This window comes from Vicia villosa, linkage group LG1, assembly GCF_029867415.1.
Source record: "Vicia villosa cultivar HV-30 ecotype Madison, WI linkage group LG1, Vvil1.0, whole genome shotgun sequence".
In the NCBI taxonomy this organism is placed as follows: Eukaryota; Viridiplantae; Streptophyta; class Magnoliopsida; order Fabales; family Fabaceae; genus Vicia; species Vicia villosa.
In genome coordinates this window covers 28,111,481-28,124,293 of record NC_081180.1, presented here as the reverse complement: position 1 = coordinate 28,124,293, position 12,813 = coordinate 28,111,481, and the positions used below count along the sequence as shown (strand labels likewise).

The 12,813-nt window shown below is 35.5% G+C and overlaps 1 protein-coding gene across 2 annotated transcripts in view; it reads left to right on the top strand.

Moving 5' to 3' along the window:
• LOC131632527 (endo-1,3;1,4-beta-D-glucanase-like) overlaps positions 1 to 11,474 on the top strand; it is a 44,485-nt gene extending 33,011 nt beyond the window's left edge. The window contains exons 2-8 of one of the 2 annotated variants that reach the window (XM_058903278.1): positions 9,706 to 9,750; positions 9,841 to 9,862; positions 10,151 to 10,277; positions 10,466 to 10,556; positions 10,644 to 10,733; positions 10,824 to 10,924; positions 11,018 to 11,474. In XM_058903278.1, the coding sequence (XP_058759261.1) occupies positions 9,706 to 9,750; positions 9,841 to 9,862; positions 10,151 to 10,277; positions 10,466 to 10,556; positions 10,644 to 10,733; positions 10,824 to 10,924; positions 11,018 to 11,170 (629 nt within the window). In that variant the 3' untranslated portion in view covers positions 11,171 to 11,474. The remainder of the gene's footprint in view (positions 1 to 9,705; positions 9,751 to 9,840; positions 9,863 to 10,150; positions 10,278 to 10,465; positions 10,557 to 10,643; positions 10,734 to 10,823; positions 10,925 to 11,017) is intronic. The other variant, XM_058903282.1, reaches the window with a different exon arrangement.
• Positions 11,475 to 12,813: the final 1,339 nt, after the last annotated feature.

Below are 12,813 nucleotides of genomic sequence, written 5' to 3'. Positions count from 1 at the left end.
TTTGGTACCCATACCTCTATGGACATCAATTTCTGTTTTAATCGAGGTATCATCGGTAATCTTGGACCTGATCGTTTTGAATTGCTCATTGATAACAAAGTTTGGTATCAGTTCACCTTACCGAATCCTAGGACAAGTGTGCACAACCCTACCAACTGGCTTTACTATGGTCAGATTCCTGAGAGAGAGCCATCACCTGAAACTCCTCAAGCTTATGAACATTTTGATGAGGAAATGCCTGCATCTGAATCTGAACCTGAAACACCTCCTGGTTATTATGAACCTCTTCCTGTTGATGAACCCATTCCTGATTATGAACCTCTTCCTATTGATGAACCTATATCTGAGTATGAACCTGAAACTCGTTCTGAAGATTCCGTTGAAGATCACACTGTTGATATGACTGATGTCGAGGTCGAGCAACAACAACCCGCTACATCTACCGCATCGGTAAATCAAAGGATGCCCAATCTGAACACGCACGAACAAGCAATCAATGCACTACAACAAGATGTACAACATGTGCGCAACGAGCTTCACACTTTGCAAATGCATTTCTTCGATTTCATCGACACCGTAAATGCTCAGTTCGACGAAGTTTTCAAACACATTCAGTCCAATCAGAACAACAATAGACGTGGCTAGATGTTACCGTATTAGATTATTAGATTTTTATTTCTAGTTTTAGCAATTTCTATTTCTAGTTTAGATTTTCATTTTTTCTGCACTTTTCCATTCTGCTATTGTTAACACTCAGTACTGATTTAATTTTAAAATGCAATATTTTATTCACTACTGCTGTTGTGTTATAATACACTGCTATTAACTGCTATATATATATTTGCCTGGCTATCACTCTTTGCTGTTAATAGTATTAAAATAAGACATTGTTCTGAACTGATGGACACTTTTTGCTGTTAATGGTATCTGTCAGCACTGTCTGGTCACCTGCATGCGTGCCCACTTGCCTGCCACAGGAGACGCCCGTCTCCATCTGTGTGGGACCAGCAGATGCCATTCTTGGGACAGGAGACGCACGTCTCCATGCTCTGCCCCAGCAGACTGACTGCCTGAGACGCACGTCTCCCAAGGCTAGCAGTCTGCATTTGACCACGCAGACACTCTTCTCTCCCTCTTGAATTTTGAATTTGAATTTCAAAATTCATTCTCCTCATTCTTCCCCTATTTATTCCATTTAAACCCCATTAACCTCATTCATCCTCCATCATTCACCTCTTAAACTCCATTCATTCCCCATTTCTCTATTCTATTCAAACTTCAAACACCACCATTAATCCATTTTAATTCTCCATTTACCACACCATTCTCAAACCCCACTATAAAACCACACCACCACCACTCTTATTCTCCACAACCTTCATACCATTTCTTTTCTATCATTCTACTATCATATCTATTTTCCATTTCCATACTCACCATGCCTCCACGTTCATTAATCCGTGGTGAACGTCCCGAGCGACCACCTCCCGACCTTTCAAACATTATCTTCCGAGATGATGCTCAACGAACAAAATATGTTGCTTTCTACGAACGTTCGGTTGTTCCCACAAAATTTGTGAACACCGAGTGTCTAGAAACTTTGGGTCTCATTGATGGTGTCACCCGTTTACTCACTAAATCTAGCCTCCACCATCTTTGTACCGAACCTGTACCTACTTATGAGCCGCTCGTCTTAGAATTTTTGAGTTCCTTCAACTACGACACTCCCTCTACTCAACCATTCTCAACCGGTACCATCCAATTCCGGATGTTCAACCGTGAATATGCTCTAGATCAAGATGTCGTAGCTTCATATTTGCATTTTAATCATGCTCCAATTGCTCACCGCTCAATCTTTCAAGAACTCAATGGTCGATCCTGGGAGGATCTCGCTTTTGAATTTTGGTTCCATCTCACTGGAGAAAATCCTACCGGTTGGAGAGCTCTTCATGCTTCTCACATTCAAAACCCCGCTATACGTTATTTTCAACGTGTCTTGGGGCATATTATTTTTGCAAGATCCAACAACCACAAGGTAAACCAAAATGAATTATTTTTCCTTTACTGTGCGCTTAACAATATCCGTTTCAATGCCGCACCGTTTATGTTCCAACACATCCAAGGTTTAGTTAACGCCCCCGCTACAAATCCATTCTTGCTTGGAGGCATTATTACTACCTTGGCCTGTGCTTTAGGTCTTGGTGACGAGCTCCTATCACTCTCTCATCTCATGAAGCCTGCTCAGTCACTCGATCTCACTTACTGCCGCGATTCCCACTTGGTTTCACCCCGCCATGATGGCCGATACACTTTGGTCGTCAATAAAGTTCCTATTCCTTATGTTATCCTTCCTTGTCCTGAAAGAATTAACATCCGTTATGTTCAACGTTGGAGGCTTATTGAAGAAAATCCTCAAGATGACCAACAAGAACATCCTAATGAACCAATGGATGCAAATGAAGAAGAACTCAACCAAGGGCAAGCTGATGTCAACCAACCTCCTCCAAACAACCCTCCGCCTATCACTCTTGAAGCCATGTATGCTGCTATTCAACGCCAAGATCAACTCGTTCAAGCTATGCAGACAAACCAAACTGAAACAATTAGGCTCATCCGAGAGATGCAACAGGAGCACCGTGACTATGCTATTAGGAACGAAAGTCAATACGCTGAAATTGCCACATATTTGCATGATCTTGACATTCGTGTTAATGACTCTCCTGATAGACGTCGCCGTGTTCGTACAAGAGGCGCGAGCAGTTCTCGAAACCGCAACAATGAGGAGTAGTTCTTATGCACTGAGGACATTGCATCATCTAAGTCTGGGGGAGTCGTATTATTTCTATTTCCTATTTCCTTTAGTTTTATTTTTCCCTTCAGTTATTTCCCTTCCTTGTAATGTTTTTCTAATTCAATAAAGAATATTTATGGAATTTAAGTCTTATATGTATAATTCCGTAGTTATTTCAATTTCTTCCATTTTCTTGAGCCATAACAAAAAAATTTTTGCTCCTAAACGATAAAACGCAAACCCCACACGTTCAAGAAACACGAAGCTACTCAATCACTCAACGCACCGAAACTGAATTAGTCAATATCCTTATTGTCGCAACACTCTAAAACCCCCGAGTATGCGTAACCGATTTGAATACCCGTTATACCAAAACCATCGACTTTAAGTTTTGAAATAACCCTTAGTAGTTTATTCTAGCAGTCGGCACCGTCTGAGATACAAACTACGCAGAGAGTCGATGAATATAAGTGTATGATCCTCATAATAATTATGTGTTCAACTATAAGAAGAAATGTGCCTACTAAGTAAGGTGATCCTCACAAGATCATTTAACCTAACGGTCGCAAATCTCATATACAAAGAATTTAAAAACTCACTGTCGATTGGTTCAGAAGTCATCTGGTAATGAACTTGGTAGGAAGGACTATTGTCCGATTCCCCACAATCTACAAGTGAATGCTAAGGAGTATACCACATATTGTGCCAGAACTCCATGAGAAGGATCATAGTCACTAACCGACTACTCTGCTATGTGCGTGTCAAGATAATGGGCTTAATGTGATTGCGCGCGAATGAAAAGGGTGAAACATGACGACAAGTCAAATAGGTCAAGCTATAATGGCATGATTCGGATTGGTATGCATACTGGGAGTTGTTTAGTGTTGTTACTATAGGTTTATTGCTAAGATTCGTTACTTCCGAATAAGAACACTATGTAGCTAAGTATGACTGAACGACGTGGTGGAAGTGTGTTTCATTTATCTTTATCTTCTTATTTTGCTTGAGGACAAGCAAAGGTTCAAGTCTGGGGGAATTTGATAACACGATTTTATATCGTATATTTAGCCTAAAATCCATAGATATTTATAGCATTTTCCATTTATTATGTCAATTTATTATGATATTACGCGTGTATTTGCTTTGTTTCAGGTTTTACACTTCAATTACGACTGTTTGCGAAAAGGAAAGAAAATCGAGCTTAAATGACCAATATTTATGCTTAAAAGACGAAAAGGGGTGCTGAAACGAAAGAGGGGTGCAATTAGGACCCAAAGGCCCAAAGAGCAATCCAGCCCACGAAGGAAAGCAGCCCAGGCCACACTAGTAAGCAGAGACGCACGTCTCTGCCACCTCAGCAAAAGGGAGACGCACGTCTCCACTTCCCTGAAGATTCTCCACTTGAGACGCACGTCTCAAGTCACGCACCCAGTCTTCCTGAAGAATAGGAGACGCACGTCTCCAAGTCCCGGTCTGCAAAAAGTCCCGTTTTTCACGCAAAGCAACTGCAAAGCCTCACCTATAAATAGAGGCAGTCACTTCAGTCCAAACTGTCCGATTTCCTGCCAACGAAGTGCTGCCGAAATTGTACCGCGAACTGCTTTTCATTATTCTGTTTCCATTTAACCTTCTATTTTCTCACAACGATTTCTACATTGGAAATTGTTGTGAACTTTTCATAGATCTAGCCTTACGTTAGATTTATCGCTTTATTTTCCTTGTTTTTATTTTCTGCCATTTAAATTCCGAAGAACGATCCAGCCAAGCTGTGGTGGAAGTTCGATACTTGAAGAATTATTTGCCATTTATTTAATTCAGGTTTTTATTTACCGCTTTTATTTATATTACTATTGCATGATATATTATATGCCATTTAATATGCTTATTATTATGAACAAAACCGATTTATGCATGTTTAACCATATTAATATGTCTGGCTAAATTACTAAAGGTGTCGGTATGTAAAGTAAGTTAACCGTAGGGATCCGAAATAAATTGGCTTAAATTAGGTTTTATTAATTATCACTTATTTTTGGTTTATATGTCTAGTTTAATTAGTAAGTCTTAAAACCAATAGAGCGAAAGTTTGAGGGATTAGGACGGTCAAAGGTTAAAACCAATAGAGCGAAAGTTTGAGGTCTTTAACTGGATAGTAGACATAGGACATTAGTTTTAAGGATGGCGAAAGCGTATTAAAACTAATTGGAACTTATTTATTTTCAAAAATTGTTTTTACACTCGAGCGGGATGGCGAAAGCGTACGTTAGGTGTATTAGCTTGCTCCGAGTCAACAGAGCGAAAGTTTGAGATTAGGATATTTAAATAGATAACAACCTCGTAAAATAGGCATTTTATTAATTACATTGTTTTCAAAAAGCTCTTCTAAAATCTAATGGGATGGCGAAAGCGTACATTAGGATTAGGATAGTAGTCTGAATCAACAGAGCGAAAGTTTGAGACGAGGATTTTTAATCAATTGGAATTAGTAAAGATTTTTAATTTAATTATGTAAAAGCCAATGAACCTTCGGATTACCTTTAGTTAAACGAAATACATACTGATACCTGTCTTTTATTATTATTCTTTATTTTCTCACAATCACTTTCCCTTAGGAACAATCGAAAATTTTAGTACTCCTAGCTTTACATAGTAACCTTAGATAACGGTAGATCGATTTATAGTCCCTGTGGATTCGATATCTTTTAAAACTACACGACACGACTGTGCACTTGCAGTTATCAGATTTATAGACACGTAAAGTCGCGATCAATATACCTCTTCTAATGCGTAGTCTTGTGGAGCCAAATGAGCCTCCATCATTTCATCATCCACATTTTGTGTCTTTCGCTTTTTCCCTTTTCTTTGGATCACTTTCTCTCTACTACGTTTTGCAGTCTCAGCAATTTTGTCATGCCTCACTTCATCACCCATGTCTTTTGCTGCCATACTACTTTCTGGAATATCACAATCTTGTTTATCAAGAATGATCACCTTGTTGAAACCTCCCTTCTTCTTTATTTTCTTCAACTCCATGCTCACATTGCCATCCTCCCAATTTCCACAACTTGGTGCTTTTTCAACTATTTCCTTTTGTTTGGTTGTTTGCACCATATCTAAAAAATGTACCTACAATGAAGATATTAAATTTGATTATTAAATAAAATTTAAAGAGGATACATTAAATGAAAACAATATTTTAATAGATTACATACTAGAAGAAAGTGGAAGTCTGCTTTCCCAGAACATGCATCTTTCTTAATCCCTCCGTTGGCATGTTGAATTAAGTGTTTACACCAGTTGTAGCTACTAACTTTCTTTACTTCGCTCAACACTGTAGCATAGTTCAAACTAATCAAGTATGAAGTAGTAGGGCAAAGAATGGTTCCGATAGCCAATAATATAAAACCTTTTGCCCAAGCTTTGTTCTTTGTGATTTCAAAATTCATCAATTTTTCATACAAAACATTGGTATGTATGTGGATCATACTATCATAAGTCTCCCCTATGTACCCGAGCTGCTCCTTAAATTTCTTCACCTTTTCTTTACTTGATTTGTCAACCTTTTCCAAATCAATTATCTTCTTACCCCTTGGCAAATCATATACCCTCTTCACATCTTCTTCTCCAACTGTAATTCTTGCATTTTCATTGACAATCATTCCCCTATGTTCGTCAAAGTTATCTAAAATCCAACTTACAAATACCCCCGGGATAATGGTGATGTTCAGTTTTAACAATCCACCAAATCCACATTCCGTAATATACTTCTCTTTCTTAATACAGTCTTCTTTCTTCCTAGGATCTTTCTTTCCCTCGTTCAACAACAAAACTAATTCTGTCAGCTTCTTAGGGAAACACCTATGCAATATTCTTGATGATGTTTTTTTGCCTTTCTTATTTCTCATGTCAGCACTTCCATCCTCTTCCTCTTCTGTCCCAACTGCACCAGTATGATCATTCAAGTCTTCCTCTTCTGTCCCAACTGCAGCAGTATGGTCATTGTTGTCAATTCGTGCCGCAGATCTTGTTCTCATATCTGTCCATACAACATATTACTCAATAACAAGAATAGAAAGCAAGGAACAGAATATACTCAATATTAACAACATATTAATCAAATCCAAAAACAGATTACTCAATATTAATAACGTATTAATCAAATCCATAAACAGATTACTCAATATTAATAACATATTACTCAAATCCAAAAACAGATTACTCAATATTAATAACATATTACTCAAATCCAAAAACAGATTACTCAATATTAATAACATATTACTCAAATCCAAAAACAGATTACTCAATATTAATAACATATTACTCAAATCCAAAAAATTACTACTAGCTTTGTTCCATATTTTTGGTTATAGTTTGAAAAGAAAAAAAAAATACTAAGTATGAAACCTTTTAAAAAAAACAATACAAGCCACATCTGCTTGTAAATTTTAGAATTAAAAGAAAAGGAAAATTAAAAAATAAATAAATCAATATTTGAATCCTAACAAATCAACATCCAGATTTTATTCTCTAAAAGCATGAACTCATGAAATCTGGCCAGTATTGAACTATGCACAGCTCCTAATAGAATTGTCACCATTAAACTATATCTAAATATATGACCCCTAATTGGTGGCATGGTTGAATTGTAGCTAACTCGTACAGGGCAGGGCCTCCCAAAAAAACTTATGATATGACTATTCTAAACATAAATATTGACAACAAATTACTCAAATCCAAAAATAGATTATTCAAATACTTACTTCTATGCAATATATTTGATGAAGTCCTTTTGCCTTTCTTATTTCTCATGTCAGCAAATCCATCCTCTGCCTCTTCAGTCCCAACTGCAGCAGTACGATCATTTACGTCTTCCTCTATGATTGTAACAAAATCATCAGAATGGTCATTGTTAACAATTCGTGCCGCAGATCTTGTTCTCATATCTGTCCATACAACATATTACTCAATAAGCAAGGAACAGAACATACTACAATAAGATGTCATACTACAATCCTAGATACTTATGTAGAATTGCTCACTCAAATTCAAATACAGCATGCTATTCTAGATTCACAAAGAAAAAATAAAAATATACAAGCATTTGTTAACAATTTATCTATTTGAAGCATGCTATTCTGTTCCGAAAGTTTCAGATTATACACACATATGAGAACAAGACACATAAATAAAACTATCTAACACGTGTCAAACGATAAAAAAACATATGTAATTACTTCACACGTGTCATTACTTTTCTTGAGTAACTCAACAATTTATTGTGTAACTCAACATGAATTATTAAGTTGTCACAATTACTTGAGTAAAAAAGATTATCACAACATATTACTCAACAAGTATTATGGGAGAAGAACAAGTATTATCAGCAGCAACAAGTATTACTTGAAAAATAGATAGCTAATCCGAATTTAAATCAAAACTTAAAGACATGCTGCATTTGAGGTAGAAAATTTGGGACTGAAATATAGACTCTTCCTTGACAAACTAAGACAACAGTCAACTAACAGTAACTGCAGATAATTTGCCCAGGATTGTTTACAAACTTAACTGACTCCATAATGAATACTACCCATTCTTAGACCCTATCACTGTGGGAGCTGAATAGCACTGGCTGCATTAAATCTACTTACTGATAGGCCATGCACTCATATTTACTAGATCCATTAAGCTCTGGCTGCCTTAAATCTACTTACTGATAGGCCATACACTCATATTTACTAGAATTAATGACTTGGCACAGCACCTATAATTTTAAAAAGAAAAACACACCTAGAGTTGTGTCCCTGTTTTAAAATGGAAACATCGACTTTGAACCAGAACAAAGGCAAATTCATTATATAGTAAATATGTTATATGCTAGAAACTATAGAAAGAAAACCAAAAGGTTCTTTTTCAAGTAAGTAGTTATTACAGCAGTTAGCTGATTTCTTTCCTCCAATATTAAAAATTACATGCAACTATAGTTTTTAGATAATTGATATAAACAAATTCCACAGAGGTACAAAATAAAATCTAACATCACTAACAAAGAAGACAAGTGAATAATGAAGACTGGAGTTTTAGAACTTCCTCCACAGAAGCATATACTCCTTGGAATATAACTTGTCACCGTGTTTGTAAATTGTCTAGTAGACCACTCATTACTCAATACATATTACTCTATTTCATACATATTACTCAAATCAGTCTATCAATAACTCAGCAAGTGACATATAGTGCTCATAGTAGAGCACTCATTACTCAATACATATTACTCTATTTCATACATATTACTCAAATCAGTCTAGTAATAACTCAGCAAGTGACATATAGTGCTCATAGTAGACCACTCATTACTCAATACATATTACTCTATTTCATACATATTACTCAAATATAGCAAAATCGTGACCTAATCTGACCTAATCGTAGTAACTAAAACACAAATTGAAACAAAATCGCGACCTAATCGGAAGAAAGATTTAATCTTACCTAGATGATGATGTTGAAGGTGCTGCGATGGTGGTGGCGGCGAGAGAGAGAGAGAGAGAGTGCGATGGTGGTGGTGTCGGCGAGAGAGAGAGTGCGATGGTGGTGTTGGCGGCGAGAGAGAGAGAGCGCGATGCTGGTGGTGGCGGCGATAGAGAGAGAGTGCGGTGCTGGTGGTGGCGGCGAGAGAGAGTGAGTGCGATGCTGGTGGTGGCGGCGAGAGAGAGAGAGAGTGCGATGATGGTGGTGGCGGCGAGAGAGAATCCGAAGCCCCAAATCGTGAGAGCGAGAGAATGAGATTAGGTTTCCTTTTTAGAAAATGTTATATATGCCTAATATTCACCTTTAGATTAAAATGTTGATCCAAGGGCAGAGATTATTCTATGCATGGTGCATAGATTATTCTCTATGCACAGTAACTTGACCCTTTCTTTCCACCATCGCCATTCTCTTCGTCTCCGATATTTATGGTATTTTTACTGCTTCCACATCATACTTTAACACTTTTTGCCTTAATCATATAACTTCAATTATCTTCACTAGTTTTATTTGTTTTGTAGGATATCAAGCACCTATTATAAGGTATGATGGAAATGATCTAAATACAATCAAAATATTATTTACCTAAGAATTACATACTAAGCAAAATGCATGAAATTGACATGTCAACACCGATAGTAATTTAAGAAAATGAATAACTGAACGTGATCACATGTATCAGTGTCATGGATCATAGCTAGGTTTTTTTATTTTTGATAGATGATGCATTAGTGATCATTTGATGTTTTGGTAAATTATATGCCGTTCTTTTGGTTTGCTCTACAAGAGATTTCTCTTTGTGATGCTAAATGTGACTGTTATTTTGTGAAGGAATCTCGCTGACAGGGTTGCAGCAGCTGGGTATTATGTGGTGGTTCCTGACTACTTCAACGGCGACCCCTTTGATCCTGATAATCTTGACAGACCTTTACCTATTTGGATGAAAGAACATCGACCCGTAAGTACTTTTTCAATGATATATCCTTAATAGAACTTTGGTAACTCTGATCTTGGATTATGATAAAGATATTTGCCTTCAATAATGTTACTATTAATGTCAATTTGGAACTTTGGATGTACATAAATCGTGTGACTTTGTAAGTAAAATTTTATACATATTTTACTGATTGCACATTATATTTGCAGGAGAAGGGTTTTAAAGCTTCACAACCCATAATTGAAGCTTTAAAGAGTAAAGGTATTTCTGCTATTGGAGCTGCTGGTTTTTGTTGGGGCGGTGAGTAACATTGTTTGTATAAGTTTCAATACAACTAACTTATATTATAAACTCGCATAGTGTAACATGTTTTCTTTTTTCTATCAGCTAAGACTGTGTGTGAGCTTGGGAAATCCAACCTCAGTCAAGTTGTTGCGTTAGCACATCCATCGTCGATCACAGTAGAGGACATCGACGGTACAAACTTTCAGTGTTTGAATTATTTCAAGATTTGCATATTCAAACAATGTTGGTATTCGGGTGGTTAATTAGTAGTCTTCGTTTCAGGTGTTAATGTTCCGATTGCTATACTTGGAGCTGGGCTGGACACAATCACTCCTCCAGAGGTTATAAAACAATTTGAACGAGTGTTGGCTGCAAAACCTGAAGTAAGTGAATCTTCCATTCTTTTTGTAGATATCTACCATTATACATATATAGCCTTTAAGATATATCATTCATATATCCTTTTGTTTGTGCAGGTGGATAGTTTTGTGAAAATATTTCCTAATGTCTCGCATGGTTGGACTTTGAGGTATAACACTACAGATCCGGAAGCTGTGAAGTCTGCAGAAGAGGCTCATCAAATCTTATTGGATTGGTTTAATAAACATCTTAAGCGAGAAATCTGTTAAAACTCGATGAATCAGTTATGAGGAAGTTACTGCTATGAGCAGTTTGTTATTAATAATGTTTAGTCAACTATGTGTGTTGTGTAAGAATAAAAGGGAAAGAAACTGAACAGGGAGGTTATCTTCTTAGCATTCAAAGTGGAATTTGGATAAGGAGAGTTCCAAGGTTTTGGAACCCTCAGAGGAGACCAAGTCTGTAATGTCTATTTCCTGTTTAATTTCAATTTTGTGCAAGTGTGTTTGTTTGTATTGTCTCTGATTTGGGAACCTTTCCAAAAGAATTATTCAATAAATCAGTTGTTATTAAGTTACAAATTCTACATGGTACCTGTTTCTATCGATTGCTATCGGGGTGATGGCTTTAAATTGGGGTCCTCAGCTGCAATTGTACCCGTAATATTGAGGATGTGGTTGCCTTCGCAACTGTATCAGACCGCAATTACAATGTGATTTTAAAATTATGCCTCCGGTTATATTAGAAACCACATCATGCAATTTCAATCATGTTTCTTCAAGTATTTTCATCAAAAATTAAAATAATAAAATCTTAAAATCCACCTTACTTCTTATGTAATGAAAAAAAATTAAATATTAAGTGATTTTTAACATTGTATTTCAAACACCTCCTTATAAAAATTCACATTGCAACACCCGCAACTGCAACTTAAAATGCAATGCAAGCTTTGTTGCTTTGATGGTGGTTACGCATATTGGAGACACGATTCGAACTCTTAGAATGCCGTTTTAAAGCGTTGCTGGTACAATTAATCTTTAATTATTATTTTTCTTTGGGAAAGTTGGTCACTTGGGGGAAAATCTATCTATCTATAATATAAGAATATTAATGGTTGTGGAAAAGTAAAAAATACCCTTATTAAATTTTCTGCCACAACATTAAAATTGTGGTTTTTTGGTCTTTGCACCATAAAGTTCCTAATTTTATTATTAAAATAATACAACTCTTATATTTTATCAAACTTATCAAATCTCTCTCCATTCTCTATTTTTTCCCTCTTTCATCACTTTCTCACTTCTTTCTTCCGCAAAAAATATCTATTATTGATATATTTTTCTTATATACGAAAAATAGTATTTACGATTGAAATGATTTTTAGTCAAAAATGATATACGGGAAAAATTTATTCAAAAAATCTATTATTGATCTAAATATTTTTATATACGAAAATTTAATACTGATCCAAATATTTTTGTTAATGATACATAAATAAAAATAATATTTGTATACGAAAAAAAACTATTATTTACGAAAAATACTATTTATGATCCAAATATTTTTTATTCAAAAATGATATACGGAAAAAAATTTACTATTGATCTAAATATTTTTATATACGAAATTTACTATTGATCCAAATATTTTTGTAAATGATACCTAAACAAAAATGAAGTTTGTATACGGGAAAAATTCTATTATTGATCTAAATATTTTTATATACGAAAAATGTTATTTATAATCTAATTATTTTTTATTCAAAAATAGAATAGGCCAAAAAATCTATTATTGATCTAAATATTTTTATATACGAAAATTTGATATTGATCCAAATATTTTTGTAAATGACACCTAAACAAAAATAATATTTGTATATAGAAAAAAATTTATTATTTATGAAAAATGGTGTTTA